The 17,119-nt window shown below is 39.9% G+C and overlaps 1 protein-coding gene across 1 annotated transcript; it reads left to right on the top strand.

Moving 5' to 3' along the window:
- The first annotated feature begins 239 nt into the window (after positions 1-239).
- LOC114649640 (interleukin-20-like) lies at positions 240-8,793 on the top strand. The gene is made up of 5 exons (XM_028799103.2): positions 240-329; positions 1,073-1,135; positions 1,372-1,524; positions 6,912-6,986; positions 8,145-8,793. The coding sequence occupies exons 1-5, from the start codon at positions 240-242 to the stop codon at positions 8,226-8,228; spliced, it is 465 nt and encodes a 154-aa protein (XP_028654936.2). The 3' UTR covers positions 8,229-8,793.
- The last annotated feature ends 8,326 nt before the right edge of the window (positions 8,794-17,119 follow it).

Raw genomic sequence — 17,119 nt, 5'->3', positions numbered from 1 at the left:
AAAGCCCTGACTTATGGTGAAATGGATATCAGTGCCACATTTCAAATCTGTGACTTCAAAAAGACAATCAGACATTATAGATACTGAGATTATATGATATTATGTTAACATGACTTCACATATTTGCTGAAATCTCTGTTGTATTTCTAGGTCGACGTAATTAAACATCATCAATAATTCATCTCAGAATGTCCTCATTTTTCTTGCTGGTTTTACTGTGCTGTTCTGCACCAAGCATCATGGCCTGGAAAGCACATTTTGGGAACTGTGAAGTCAGCATCCACATTCATGAACTGAGAGACTATTTTAACGAAATAAGGCACACAATCGTAAGTGTTCTGTTCATTTTTGTATTTAATGTCCAATGATATTCCTACAAATAGGTCAGAAGTTTAATTGAAAGAATGGAAACACTTTAGCGCACACTGATGTACAATTCAATCCAAGAACATTCGGGGATAATAATGGGCACTAGAAAAAAGACAAACCCGCTTGCATTTTGCTTTCTGAATGCGCTTGTCATTTGGGAATAGCACACTTCTGCAAAAAAGAATTGTGCCCAGTGTTTCACAAAATTAAAGTCTTGTTTTGAACTCTTAATTTATATTCCAAAAATAAACAGAAAATCAGATCCCATTCTAAACTGAAGGCTTGTCACATTAAAACACTTTCACTGTAGGGGAAATACATTCAAGAAAATCAAAGTTAAAACATTGTATTTGTCAATCTAACAGAGTAAATAAATACTGATATATTATTAATCAATTCAATTCAGTTTATTTTTGTATGGCACTCTTCACTGAATGTAACTGTAGAGTGCTGTGACAAGTTCTTGGGTAAAATGCAAATATAACTTGTACAAACTAGAAAATACAGAATTAGCACACGGAAAGACACATCTTTTTAAACACAGTAGTTTGAAACTGATTACCATAAATGGCTATCTGTCCGTTAATTCATTTATTTGGTTTAATCGGTTAGTTTAGTCACATATCCTATAACTGAATGCCTTTACTGTATGTCGTTGATGTATTTTCAATTGTATAACATCTTGTTCGTTTGTTTTTATTAGAATGATGACGACCGGAATCTAAAAGTTCAAATATTAAAGGACCATATCCTGCTCAAAGTCAAGGTAATTATTTGTTTTACTTACTCCAAGTTGATAATTGAAGGCTTTAGCTTTGATGCTTTAAAGTCTAAGTTTGCCCAATTGTTATTAATGGTTACTCTCAGCAAGATTGTACATTCAAGTTGTCTTGATATACTTTTGATCTTTTGCCTATCTTAAAAATAAATGGGTAAGTGAAAGAGGCAATAATTCTGTGCAGTTTCTTAATGTTAAAAACATGTCTGTCCCTCTCACTGTAGCCTTCTGAAAGCTGTTGTTTCCTGCGCCACACGCTACGCTTCTACGTGGAGAAAGTCTTCAGCCATTACACCGCCAGCAACTCCCAGATTAGGAGGAGGGCAAGTGGGCTTGCTAACTCCTTCCTCACAATAAAAAGAGACTTGCGACAATGTGTAAGTAGAACGTGTTCAACTACAGCTCTGTATATCATGATAAACATATTATAAAATAATTTGGTAATGCCTAAAATGCGTTAAGATTTAATATTCTTTCCAATTCTGTTATTTGCAACCGTATTGTGTACTGAATAGGTGTTATCTTAAAAGGACAATATACTTTTCATTTATATTTATTTATTTATTTACTCCATGGCACAATTTTGAGCCTTTTCATCAATACACTCACATGAATCTCATAAAATGACCTTACTTGTTGAAATGAATAAATAATACAATAACAACGATTTACAAATATACACTGAGGCTTTGCGGTGGACTAGCACCCAGTCCAGGGCTGTGTTCTCCTTCGAGCCCAGTGTTCCCAATATATCCCTTCTGGATTAGGGGGCTATGACAATGTTATAGTTTGATACAAACATCCATTGATTAAAAATGAAGCAAAGAGCAGAGCAAATTCACAAACGTCCTTGAGCTGCTCAGATAATGCATTCAGTGTAATTAACACAAATTAAAGGATTGGAAATACTAACTCGAACACCAGGTATTCCGGTTTTTCGTCCCATATCCCCAGTGTATCACTGACCCCTGTCTGCCCACGCCTGGGTTTGCCCAGGGCTGTTCTCTGTTCCTTGCAAACGTGACTTGGATTAATGAGAAATCATTCTGTTACTTATTTGAACGTCTTTAGGTTTAGCGAGGATTCACTATTAAAAATTACACAGTGCAATTTATTGTGCACTTATGTTACATAGTGCATCAGAAGGAGGGAGCATTGGGCCCCCCTGTGCACCCAATCTTTAAAAAAGCCAAGGCAGTAGACACAATAATCAATGCTGCCAATGCAGCACACAAGGTTGTACCTGCATGAAGCAAGCAGCATAGGGATTTATATAGCGACATCTACTGTCCCGCAGAGGTACTGCATATCGTCTTCAGACAAGAACAATTAATCCTCAAATGTTGTAAGCCTATGAGTCTCTTGAATGGATTAACAAAAATGAAGAGTTTTGAAAAGAACAAGTTGTTAAACAAACAAAACTATCAAATGCTTCTAAAATTTCACAATTGAAACTTTTACCACACTATTGTGAGGAAATACTTTTTCTTCTTTATATAAAATGTACCTTTATGCAACTTTCCACAGTTTTCTTAAAAAAAAAAGGAATGTAAAATGACAAAAGATGTTGGCCCTATTGATCCTCTTTATCATTCTAAACATATCTATCAATCACTCCTTCATTTCCTTAAGTTTGAGAAGACCCCCGACCTTTGTTCACAGCAGGTAGCACACAGCCCACCTGGTAGCTCATGTCCGCTACATCTCTTTTGTAATAATGGCACGAAAGTCACACATAGAGTGTTCCCGATGTGGCCGTACAGGTGCATTATACAGCTCAAGGAGGACCTCTTCTGACGTGTGCTCAATGGAACACAATGTGGACATGTCTTCTTTGTTCAGTTATTGTTTGCAGATGAAGAAAAAGAATGTGCCTAATATGTCAATGTAAAACAGCACAAGAAAAGCACAGTGGTAGGTTGTTAAAGTGAAGCTGCTCTTCCAACCCAGTCCTTGAATAGAGTGCTTCTAATTTCTAGAAAAAGTGCATTTTCAGTACTGTGCTCTCATAAAAGCTTAGATTTCACCAAATATTGGCATTCCATACTAAGCCATTAAATACAGTATGGCTGTGCCAGCATTCATCTGCATAGGAAAAAAAGTTAAAGGTTATTTCCATGCTGAAAAGGAAAAAACGTAAAAGGCACAACGTGTTTAATAAGAACATAAGAAATCTGACAAACAAGTGGAGACCATTCAGTCCATCGAGCTCATTTATTTAGCTAATAGCTAAGTTGTCCCAATATATAAAGTCCTCCTAGACATGAACCCGGGCTCTTTAACGCCAGGCAGCAGCGCTAGCTCTGTGCCACCGTGCCATTTCAGCTGTATGGCCTTCATCATGTGTGCAACTGAAAAGGAAAGAGCAGGTAATATAAATAGCAGGGGAAGGAAGGAACAAAGTCAGGCCAGATGAAAGGAGGAAAGGTGATAGTAGTTGAGAAGATGAAGGGAGAAATTAAAAAGTTACGTGGTCATTATAAGCAATGTGATCTCAGGGTGAGAGTGAGTCCAGCTTCTTCAGTTTTTTCTTTGAAAGTGTCTTTGAAGTCCTGTGAAAGAACACAAACGGAGAGACCAGAGTGGCTGTGATCAAAGCACATGAAGTGTTCAGCAATAAGCTTTGTGAAGTCTTTGATTTTAACGGCTTGAATATGCTGCCTGAAACCATCTGCGAGCCATCTCCCTGCTTCACCTGTGTAGATGGCTGGACACTACAGGAAATGGTGTAAATAATACACTTCTAGACTGTCAAGAGGATCCTTGTTTAATATTAAATTTACCAGAGGGACCAACTAAAAAGGTTTTGTTGGCAACATATTTAAAACACAGAGGCTCCCGTCACAGCTCAAAGTGCCTGGTGGGGAATGTGCTGTGCCCTGTGAAATGAATTGCAGACGAGAAGTTTAAGTAGGTTAGTTGGCTGACAGAAGGAGATGAAGGGAGGTTTAGGAACAAAGGCTCCTGTGAAAGGATCAGTCTGCAAAATGGGGAAAGTTTGTTTAACAAGCCATGGGAGAGAGTAGTGAGTGTTAGGGTGGAATGGGACGACCAGTAGGTTTTTATTTCTGGGGTTCCTCTTAGAGTGGAAGTTATCAGGTCTACTCCTGGCTTGATTGAGGGCCCTGTCCAAAATATGAATAAATAATTCATCCATAATAATGTACACAAAGGGGCACTATTCCAAGTTTTTATCTAGTTTTAATTTTGTTATTTTTCTGTTCTTCATCTTATAATGTTGTGAGCTATACTAGAATTATAGCCAAACACTCTACTTGTCCTGTGCTACAACGTTACCTGCAACTCTCTATTCCCGTTAAATGACTTTTACAGCAAGTACACCACACCTCAGAAAAAAAATCCTTCTGATTTTTCTCCAAGTGCTTTTCCTGTTGTCAGAAATCCAAATAAATGACTTGTTTTGCACGAAACAGCATCCATAAAACTCCCCGTCACTGTGTATTTCAGAGAACTAGATGTGCTTTTCAACTATTACTATTCATTGCTAATTTACAATGCAGATGTGCAATTAGCACCGCGTTTCTGCTTTACACAGGTTACTCTTACAGCACACTGGAGGCCATTGTCTATTGTTATGTCAGCTACTTAACCACAAACATCAGCTTGTGCAGACTTGTCACGTCAGGTTGTGGCCTTCAAAGTCAGTTACTGAACATATTCACTAAGTCACTTTAGGATCATGTCTGTCACACAAGTTGCTCTTTGAAGGTCAAAGCAGATTTTAAGACTGCTAGTTCAGTCATGGCTACTCTACGTCCTACTTAATCTAACAACTTTGAGGTGGGTGTCGACAAAAGTCAACATTGGAAGGTAGAAAGCTAAATGTTGAGGAAAAGTCTCCTAGAATGTATTATTTAGTTTTATCCACTAGATGGCAGTCAAGACTGCCAGCTGAATTGCAATTAGTTTTCCTTCCCGCCTGGCATCAAGTAATTTTTGTCATAAACAAACAGTCCGCAGAAGATGTTTTGTGGTCACTACGGTTCTGTACTGTGAGAATTTTGAGCCGTGAGAGTTAAGAGTACAAACAGCGTGACTCTTAGAAACAAAGGTGCTATGATGGTCCTTCAGAGCGAAGCAGTAGAGGAACCATTTTTTGTTCCCAAAAGACCCATCCACATGAAGGTTCCAGAATGACCCATAATTTATTTAGATCTGTAACAGGCTCCAGACAATAAGTAACCATGAACAAACAGATTTATGAAATCTCAATGGGTTCTGAATTTTAAAAGGCTTCCTTTGCTGCACTCAATAACACAAACTAACTTCAGGTTGTCTCAGTCTGTTAGGTAGCCAGCCACAAATTAAAGATTTCTCTTTTTTTCCTACATGTTAGTAAGTTTTTCAAAGCACAAAGAACCAAACTTCATAATGAAGGAGCCCTTCCCAGAATTAAATGGTGCTTTGACAAGCAATGGCTGTATGAGGGACCACACAACCCAGTAAAGAACCGTAACCTGCCATTACATAACCAGGAGTTTTAAGAATATAGCATTGCTTTGATACACTGCAAAATGCTTGTGTACAGGCAGCTCATACAGTTGATTTCCACAATTTCTGTATTAAAGAAGGATACTGGAGTTTTTCTCTCGGAAAGTGTTAAAAATAAATATGGAAATAACTGTAATTCTGTATTGTCAAACGGTCTGGAGATGGTGTTCACTATAAAAAGGCCACATATAAAATAATCTTTTACTTTCCCTTGTAAAATGCCTAATTTTAAAGTTTTTTTTCCAGATGCAATGTAAGGTTTTTATAATATAAATCGACTAAAGATGTATTTAATATTCTATGAGAACAGGACCAGGCGATGAAACTTTGTCAGACCAGAAGCAAATGAAAACCATAAAGACAACAAACCCTGAACACCAAAGGCTAATCACAAACCAGAAATTAAAGTCGGTGGGAGAAAAGGTGGAATTGGAAAGCAGAAAGTGTAGAAAGAACGCGCATTTCGTTTCATGAATTTTTCTTCGATCCCAATCACGGACACCGAATGAATCTTTGTGCTGGATTTAAAAGGTCACGCTGATGACACAAGGCGCTACGTAATTTCCATGGCAACTGGGAGCCGCATACTGGTAACGAAAATAATAATCAGGTGGCACCCAATTGATAAGCAAAATGTTGCGACCCTGTAATTAATCATTACATCTAGGAAACGTAACTGCGAAGAACCTGAAACAGAAGGTGCAAGAGAAAAAGTAGCCCAAATTCATCACAAAAAATATTTTAAGAGAGAAAAACTCTCAAAGTGCACAATTTATAACAGACCTTGAAGTCATTTTATTTTGCTGCTCAGTTTTACAATGCTTATGTAAGATGTGCTCCTGTGCCTGTGGGACTTCCATTTAGATCCTGACAAACCAGAAAAACAAACTATTGAAGAGACGCGCCTGGCATGAATTGACAAAGCAAGATTAGAGCAGCAAGAGCCGAGCAGATGTGATCAGTCAGCGGGCCGCTCTGCCAAAACAAGTTGTGCGTCTCTTCAAGAACAGGAAAGCATCTTAACAAGTTGAATGTGCCTGTCTGAAATGTGGGGCTTTCTGATTATGAAATTCATTAGGATTATGAAATGCACACACAGGAACCCGGTTACAACATTTTCAGGTTATGAATGCCAGCATTGATCAGTGTTAGCTATAAACCGACACTTCATTTTCTGTGACGTATTCTAAGAATGGCCAATGTGGTTTAAGGTCAGGCCTCATAATGGGCTCTCTGCTCTCTGTTCTTTCAGCATGCTCTTCAGCTTTGCAGCTGTGACGATGGGTCCAGGACCAGGCTTGAGGAAATCCACAGCACCTATGAAATGGTAATCCCTCATCCGCCGTGGGTTTTTTTCAGGAGTGACTGATTGCCTAATATTTCCCTAATGTGTGAGGTAGATGGGTATGTGTGATGCTGAAGGCACTCGACAGCACTAAGCGGGCACCTCTGTCAATGGTGACACCAAAGCCAAACTGACCAACCAGATTGCTCAGATGGACTGGAGACACACACACACACACAGACAGACAGACAGGAGTATTTTATTACATGGTAGAGTTAGTAATATTCCTTATTCAGGATTGTCATTTTCCTATCAATTCCCTTATTTGTTAATTGCCATTAGGACACAACAGGCAGGGTGGGCATCACATCAGAAGTCACTGAATACAGAAAGTCAGTAACTATCACTGGCACATATATTAGTGCCTCATAACGGGCTCTCTGCTCTGTTCTTCTTTCAGCATGCTGTTCAGTAGATAACGACTAAAATGAGCAGAACATGTTGAAAAGCAGAATAAAAAAACGATGATGAAGATAAAACAAACATCAAATGATCCCTTTAGATTACATCCCAAGAAAAATAAAGCAGTTTTGTAATTTCTAGATTGAAACTGCGAAAACCTGCTTACTTATGGTAGTCCAGTTAAAGACACAAGTTGGTTGGGATGAAAACCTTCAGCCACAGTGGGCCTGAACTTGAGACGCCTCCACTAGCGTCAGCAGCAGCTGCTCCATCCCCTGATTTTGTCCTTTTTTTATGCCCGCTATGTGCAAAGCAGCTCACTACATTTGAAAATGACAAGAAGCTCTGCTCTCACCTACAATCAACTCTCAAACTAAGCAGCTTCATCCGCCCAGTGCAGGGTGTCAGCACTTCCGAAATGCAGCCATAGCCTGAGGCCTTCACAGAAAAAGCAGATGTGCTTACAACCTCAAAGGCTCTCCTAGGTTCAGTTGCTGCCATTCCAGTAGTAAACGCCAAGGAGTCCCTAAATGACCCACCCTGCAGATCTCCAAATGCAAAAATAAGACAACAAGCATACTGTGCACTGCTCCAGAATGTGGGGGAAAATAATAAAATGATGAAAATATGCTGGAGAACACTGAACTAACTGATCCTTACTTAGTCTACCATGTGCAAAGTGCAAGCGATTTAGGAGGACCAACACTTCGTGACGTTCTTTGGTTTGTTCTCTTTTAGTTGGATGTCAAAGTAGCCGCAGTTAAAGCCATCGGTGAGCTGGACTTCCTCCTGGACTGGATTGAAGGACATCAGTATAACTGAAACGTCTGTGGAAATTAAACACACATCCACTTCTTTTCTGTTATTTAACTAAACATGGAGATTGTTATCATACAGTTCATCACTCTGAATGCTAAATTATTATATTTATTTGCTGTGTATATTATTTAATATTGAATATGCAAATGATACAATGCAGTATTTGGGGAAAATTTCTCAGACACATTTTTTTATCAAATAAATTTATTGGAAAAAAATGAAAGATGCTTGCTGGTCATTTTAATTGCATCCATCTAATGTCTACCTGAAGCTGCTCATTTCATTTTAGCATGACGTCCCACAAAGAAGAAGCCGACTGTGGAAGATTATTGGAGGGGAAAAAACTGTTTCAGACCCTCCTCATGTGCTGTGGGACATACGAGGCTAGCTGAGGAGTGACGTAGCGCTGATAACTTCGTCTAAATATATAAACTAGAATGACTGTCTGTCTGGCCATCTATATGTTCCCTGTACAATCCTACACCCTTTGACTGCTGTAGACCAAATTTTGCATAGTTGATCTTTTACACCTTATGCACAAGACAGACTACTTTGGAACCGAAAATGTTGTCCCTGGGGGTCCCAGTGGACTTTTTTTTTTAAATCTTTGTGCTACAGTTTGCAAACCGCTGCCACCTGCTGTCTCAGAGCAAGTAAAACATCCAAAGAGACTGAAGCCAGACAGGCAGACAAAATGACCAGAGGTTAACATTACTTACTCGGGCAATGCCCCATGCTGCTTATGTCTACGATAATTTAAAAAAGGAGCATTGTTCACTTTTGCAGGGACATGATGGGTGAGATTTGACTGAATGTGGAAGTGCAGCGTAACACAAAGGAGAATCAAAGGGTTGTTGATTAACTCCCGCTTTGTCGTCTTTTCTTCAGTACTAGGGTGTTGTACCGTGTTAGCCATTATGAATGTAGTGAGAAGTCAAGCAAAATGACACCTTTTATTGGCTAACTAAAAAGATTACAATATGCAAGCTTATTTTTAATTTTATTACATCTTGCATGAAGAAAGCACCTGAGTTGCCTTGAAAGCTTGCATATTGTAATCTTTTCTTCTCTCAACTTTTCTTCATAATTCATGCACTATGAACTGTCCACCTGGAACTAAGAGGACGATTAGACACAATAGCATTCATGGTTACAGCACAAGAAGAAGTCACCACAACTCTGGAATGCAATCAGACCCAAAAAGAACAAATTCTCAACTCATAAGAGTAGAGTCATTGATAGAAAGGCAGTGTGGATGGCGGATGGGACAGCAAGCAATAACAACGGGAACACGTTTGAAAAACAGCTAAACTGTTGCTTTCTTTGTTTAACTCATTCTACAGATACACCTGGGCAATGCTGAGTACTTCTTCCTCTTCTTCTTCTTCTTTTTCTTCTATTGGCTGCTCCTGTTAGGTTGCCACAGCGGATCATCTTCTTCCATATCTTTCTGTCCTCTGCATTTTGCTCTGTTACACCCATCACCTGCATGTCCTCTCTCACCACATCCATAAACCTTCTCTTAGGCCTTCCTCTTTTCCTCTTCCCTGGCAGCTCTATCCTTAACATCCTTCTCCCAATATACCCAGCATCTCTCCTCTGCACATGTCCAAACCAACGCAATCTCGCCTCTCTGACTTTGTCTCCCAACCGTCCAACTTGAGCTGACTCTCTAATGTCCTCATTTCTAATCCTACCCATCCTCGTCACACCCAGTGCAAATCTTAGCATCTTCAACTCTGCTACCTCCAGCTCTGTCTCCTTCTTTCTGGTCAGTGCCACTGTCTCCAGCCCATATAACATAGCTGGTCTCACTACCATCCTGTAGACCTTCCCTTTTACTATTGCTGATATACTAGGAATCCACCTCCCAAGCCTCCCAACTCCTGCTGTCTTCTGTGGCGAGCCATCCTTCTTCCGGTCACTCCCATCCTTCAAAATGCTCAGTGGGAGCGACCAGTACCAACTGCCCTAGGTGTTGGCCAAACACCCCGCTAGGGCTCACTGCTCAGCTGCCTTCTACACTCACTCACACCTTCCTGCCACCTTCTTCTCTTCTCTTAACCTCCATTCACTTCCTTTTTTTCTTTTCTTTTTTCTCCTAGCCGCTTTGCACTTCTGTTTGTTACGGGGTTGTGGATCATCTTGGATCATTGCCACAATCAGCAGCTCCCAGGAACAATTACGGATGCGGACGACTCCTCACCTGTGCACATTAAGCGAGGATCACACGCATCACTGATTCCCGGGGAACTGATCCGCCACACACACCACGCCCCCTCTCTAAGCAGCGAAGGCAGCGATTATTTATTTAAAAAGTGGCCTTTTTGATATGAGCTGTGGACCCGCTGCACCACACAGAATCAATTCCTTAGTTTAAAAAAGAAGGCCGCAGCTAACTTCGAACCAATAAAGGGGAAGGCTCAGCGGTGCGTAGTTAGGAGGCCAGCGTTAAGTCGCCTGATCAGGAACAAGTACAACAGTCAAGGAGGACAGCCGTGTAACAGTTCAGTAATACGAAGAAGTATAAACAGTGTGAGTAGGGAGCTTTTGAGTAAGGAATAAGAGGAGCGCAAAGTTAGAAGAACAGACAGAGAAAAGTAAAGTTAACCTTATAGAAGGACAAACAGCAGGCAGTTGAGAGGGAGAACAGTACAGGAGCTTAAGGGACCAGAAGGTGTAAAATAGCTGTAGTCGATTTAGAGTTGAATTTCTTTGACTTAATTGTTTTAGTTTTACCATTTAAGTTAAATCATTTAATTAAAAAATAAAACGTTAAGGCAGTTTTAGTAATCCTAAATCAAATTTTAATAACAAGGTCAGTGCAATACAAATCCTGGTGGATGTTGGACTTTTTAGATGATGGTTTGGAGGAGCCAGTTGTCTATGAGGGCTACATCTGCAGAAGATGCCAGCTGATCCAGCACCTCGAGCACATGGTCGCTGAACTGGAGGAGGAGTTGGCTGACCTGCGTTGTAGTAGAGAATTGGCAGACAGGGCCCAGGTGTCCTTTGGAGAGATAGTGTGCACCCCTAAGGTGGCGCGGGAGGAGATTCCAGACCAGACAGATAGAGATAGGTGGGTAACAAGGTAAAGGGTGCATCAACCCCAGAATTGGAAGTGCCAAACCATTTTCAGGTCCTTGCAGAGCTTGATGGTGTCGCCAATGATTCTGAGGTGATAGGCAGGGATGAGGAACCCCCAACAGGCCACCTCAAAACCAATTCCCAGAAAGAGATAAGTAGTAACAGTTGGGGTCTCAGACATTAAGGAGACTGAACCACAGGTTTGCTCCAGAGAGTATAGCACAGTATGTTGCCTTCCAGGTGCACAGTTGGGAGACCCCCCTGGAAGGGTGGATAGGCTCTTGGCCAGAGCAGGAGTGGATCCAGTTGTCATTGTCCATGCTGGAACAAATGACATACTGTACATAGTCTGTCGCTTCTGCAATCCAAATTCAAAGTTTAGGTGCCAGGCTGAGGAGCAGAACTGACAAGGTAGTCTTCTCCGAAGTTCTGCCTGTGCCACGCGCCAGTCCTGGTAAGGTTGAGGAGATTAGAAGACTTAACACGTGGCTCAAATCTTGGTGCAGGGTAGAAGGGTATAGGTTTATGGGGCATTGGGACTTCTTTTGGTACAGATGGGACCTGATCCGCCACAGAGGGGCACCAATGTATTGGGGAGGTGTATGAGTAGGTTAGTCAAAGATTGTTTAAACTAGGGAATGGAGGGCAGGGAGTTTAGGTCAGGCCAGGTTTAGAACTGTACATGGAGGAACAAACAATAGTGTAAAAATAAAAATGCGTAGTAATGTCAATTGTAATCCAACGTTTAAATGTAGAAGGAGTAACACATTAAAAACAGCTTGCCTTAATGCTAGAAGCATCAAAAATAAGGTAAGTGAGTTGCAGTTGTATGAAGAAGAGCATAATTATGATATTATAGTAATAACGGAAACCTGGCTAAATAACAAAGATGGGGATGAGTGTAACAGAGGGATACACGTTTTTTAGGAAGGATAGACAGAACAGAAAAGGAGGTGGAGTTGCTGTTTATGCCAAACAGAATTTAAATGTAAGTCCTCTTCAGTTGGATGACAACTATTACCATACACTGATAATTTCTGTATTATCAATATCTATTATTTATTTATTATATTACATACTGTATCTATTGACTATATTTATGTATCTAGATTACAAATACCATATATTGCATCAATGTTCATATTGCTAACTACACGTCAATATTGCTGCTACTTCTTTGTCTTGTCTTTGCACAATGTCTTGTCTTGTTTGTGTTTTAATTTTAAATTTAAATTTTAATTCTATTTTTAATTTATTATTTGCATGTCATGTTGTTACACTGGGGACCCTAAGCTTCGCAAATTCGTCTGTCTGTCTACTTGTATATGGTTGAGATGACAATAAAGGCGATAAATGTGAATTTCCCATTGGGATTAATAAAGTATCTATCTATCTATCTATCTATCTATCTATCTATCTATCTATCTATCTATCTATCTATCTATCTATCTATCTATCTATCTATCTATCTATCTAAAGTTCACTTTGACTTTGATGAGCCCCCTCTTAGTGAGGACGCGTGGCTTCACCTGGAAAGCATAAGGGAATGAGGTCTTATTTTAGGAGTGTGTTATAGACCACCCAACTCAGACAGTAATTTCAACACACATCTTTTTAGTAATATCAAAAAGGCAAGTTTACAGGGAGATATTATAGTCATGGGGGGCTTTAATTATCCAAATATTAACTGGGATAACTTTGCAGATGGAGGGGAGTTTTTAGAAGTAATCAGTGACTGTTTTTTAACACAGCATGTTAAAGCACCAACACAGGGTGAAGCCTGTCTGGATTTAGTATTTTGTAATAATCAGAGAGAATTGAGGGTGTAGAGATGATTGAACCACTAGAGTCAAGTGAGCATAATACAATACAATTCTCAGTATTTTGTAAGAGTGCAGATGCAAAGACTGAAACTGTTAAGTTTGAATTTTGTAGGGCAAATTTTGAGTAGATGCGGCAAAGTCCAAGTAGGATAGACTGGGGTAAGCTTTTAAGTGTGGAGACAGTCGAGGAGCAGTGAAACAGACTTAAAAATGTTTTACATGTAATGCAGGACAGGTATAAAGCTAAATTTGGAACTAATAAATTGTAATATCTCCACAGTGGATTAACGAAGAGTTAAAAAGAAGCTGCAAAGAATAAAACAGCCTTATAAGGCACATAAGACTAACTCCAAAGTGGATCGTAGAGCATATGAGAACATGAAGGATATCAGGGAGGCTAAAACACAGTTGGAGATGAATATAGCAGATAAGGCAGAAGACGACCCTAAGAGATTCTTTCAGTATTTTAGTAGTCAAAGAACAGTCAAGGAGGTGAAGTGCATCAGAAATAGTAAAGGGGAATTAAAAGATACAGACAATGAAATAGCGGATGCCTTAAACTTACATTTTTCTGAGGTGTTCACAAGATAGCAAGTGGATAACCTCCCAGAGGTAACAGGGACTACTAAGGAGGTTCTGAGGGATTTGGAAATTGTAGGGAGGGAGAAGTACTGCTCAGATTAAATAAGCTGAAATCAAACAAATCACCAGGACCAGATAATATTTACCTTCAAGTTCTTAAGGAGGCTAGCGAGTACATACAGTATATAAACCCTTGACACATATTTGTAGGAAGTCACTGTACACTGGGGAAATTCAGAAGGACTGGGAAATGGCAAATATCATCTCATTATATAAAAAGGGTGACAGGGCAGATCCAAGCAGCTATAGGCCAGTAAGCTTAACATGCATCACAGGAACATTAATGGAAGGAGTTATTAAGGATAAGATTGAGCAACACCTGGCAAGGACAGGAGTTATTCTGAACAGTCAGTGTGGGTTCATGCTGGAATTCTATGAGGAGGCAACAAAAAGATATGATCAAAATGGAGTTTATGATATTATTTATCTTGACTTTCAGGAAGCATTTGATAAGGTGCCGCATGAGAGGTTGGACATCAAATTAAAAGAAGTGGGAGTTCGGGGTGATGTTTTTAGATGGGTGCAGAATTGGCTCAGACACAGGAAGCAGAGGGTGGTGGTGAGAGGAACCTCATCAGAACTGGCCGATGTTAAGAGTGGTGTCCCACAGGGGTCAGTGCTAGGGACACTGCTATTTTTAATATATATATAAATGATTTAGATAGGAATTGTAAATAACAAGCTGGTTAAGTTTTCAGATGATACCAAGATAGCAGGTATCTGCCAGGTAATCTGGAATCCATTACTGTATATCATAACAGAAGGACTTGGATAGCATACAGGCTTGGGCAGATTTGTGGCAGATGAAATTTAATGTCAGTAAATGTAAAGTAAAAAAAAAAAGTTAGGTTTCAATACACAATAAGGGGTCTGAAAATCGAGAGTACACCTAATGGTAGGAGTTAGGAGTCGTAGTGGACTCTAAGCTATCAACTTCTGACAGTGTTCAGAAGCCATTAAGAAGGCAAACAGGTTATATAACACCGTTGATGTGTGGAGTACAAGTCACACGAGGTTCTGCTCAAGCTTTATAACACACTGGTGAGGCCTCATCTTGTGTGCAGTTTTGGTCTCCAGGTTACAAGAAGGACATAGCAGCACTGGAAAAGGTCCAGAGAACAGCAACTAGGCTGAGTCCAGGGCTACAGGGGATGAATTATGAAGAAAGATTAAAAGAGCTGAGTCTATACAGTTTAAGCAAAAGAAGATTAAGAGGTGACATGATTGAAGTGTATAAAATTATGAAGGGAATTAGTCCAGTGGATTGAGACTGTTATTTTAAAATGAGCTCATCAAGAACACAGGGACACAGCTGGAAACTTGTTAAGGGTAATTTTTGAGCAAACATTAGTAAAGTTTTTCTTTACACTGAGAACCACAGACACATGGAATAAGATCGAGTAGTGTGGTAGACAGTAAGGCTTTAGGGACTTTCAAAACTCGACTTTCAAGTCCTTGAGATCATTTTCCTGAAGACACCATTTGATTCACTCTTAATCATAAGGCTAGAATTTGCTGCCCAAAATATGGTCAAATCAACCTAAAATGAGGGACTTTCAGGTCTAGAGGTGCAGCAAAGGAGGACCGTATCGGTGAAGAGTTTAGGACTTGTAGTGTTCACTCCAGACTGTCGGTCAGAACACAGTAAATGATGCAGAGAATTCCACACAGCAGCTCAGAATGAAATTAAGACTTCAGATTTATTTGAAGATATATACCTGTATTTGAATAGGTGTATGTGTGGTCTACAATAAAAAAACGGATACATAAAACTTACTAGTAAATTACACAGAACTCCAGTAGATGTCAGTATTACTCAAATTAAGTACTAGCTTATCAGCAGTGTCAAATCTTTTACTAGCTCTCAGTTGGACTCCTGCAAATACTTCTTTTCTGCATTAACTGTCAACATATGTTTTGTCGTGGTAAGGCCTTAGGGTGACCCTATCCTCCTTTTCAGACTCTTTGATACGTTGGCCTGACCAAAATGTCCAAATTCCAACCTGTGGCCCATCACTCCATTGTCTAAATCCACATTATCCAGAATTGAGTCATGCAAGTCTATCACAGCAACCATCGAACACAAGGCAGGAGCAATCCCTGGACAAGATGCCAGTCCATCACAGGGTGAACACACACACACACACTCACTACTGTCAAATCAGCATCACCAACCCATCTGACCTGCATGTCTTTGGACTGTGAGAGAAAACCCATGCAGACTACATGCAGAGAGGACAACCCCAAGTACTGAATCCCAGAACAGGCAGAAGAGGAAGTTGTACTTTTTATTCATTGGTTAACTTAAGGTTTCCAATTGTACCCAAAATATAAGCAGAGTAAAAAGAGTGTGACAATAAAACCAGCAGAACCCGATAATAATCAGGTCATCTTGTTTGCTTGATCTACCAGGTGACCTTTTGTCTTAGTATGTGGTGGTCCTCTGTCTTGGCCCTCGGATGGAATGGCAGAGACACAGCATGGCCCACAAGGAGCAACCTTGAGAGGAGGTGACTGAGAGAAGAAATGGCCCAAAAGCTAACAAAAAGATTAATACTGAGGGTCTGTCAAAACCAATCGGAAAATGAAAATGTAAAGTCAAAGCTAAAAAAGGAGTCTACAGGTATATCATTATTGAAGAGTACAAACAACTGTTACACAGAGATTTATATCGATTTATCTGAAAACCTGGATTAATAGGAACTGTTTGCAATGAACTTTTATAACTGTACTAGGGGGTTCACCCCCTGCTCGTTTCGCTTGCCAACCCCACCTAGCCTGCTCTACACAGCAGCCACTTCTCGTCTTTGCTGCTCACATTCTGAGACGCAGTCGCTCCTCCGAAACCCCCTCTTAAACGTCGATACAATGGGAAACAAATAGTTTTTTTTTTTACCTCCTCTTTGCTCGATCAGCTGCTGGCTTGCTGCTGCCGTGTCGTGTGATCTGCATCTCGTGCGGCACTTTGAACATTTAAAAGCCTGTACAGCAGCTGTCCTACTCTTTGTCTTTTATTTCTGGTTAAATCTCTTGGCACAAAGTCTCATCTCACGGGACGTGAGTTCTTGATATTTTTTAGTTTATATATTAAAAATGGAATAAGAATCTGAAAATCTAACAACATCACATTAAAGTTTGATAAATTCTGAAAAGAATGATTCCAAACATATATATGTAGGTTTTAAAATAAGGCCGATTTAAAGCGTAACAAAAAACGTGACATAAAATCGTTGCACAAAACCATTGCACTTTTAGGCTTAGCATTTTATATATCGAGAGAGTAGATTCCTTGGATGTAATCAACTGTGCATTTTGGGTTGACTGCCCAGAAATATGGAAAGA

Source organism: Erpetoichthys calabaricus, chromosome 3, assembly GCF_900747795.2.
Source record: "Erpetoichthys calabaricus chromosome 3, fErpCal1.3, whole genome shotgun sequence".
Lineage (NCBI taxonomy): Eukaryota > Metazoa > Chordata > Cladistia > Polypteriformes > Polypteridae > Erpetoichthys > Erpetoichthys calabaricus.
The sequence above is the reverse complement of the archived record's forward strand: the minus strand, read 5'-3'. Positions and strand labels throughout refer to the sequence as shown.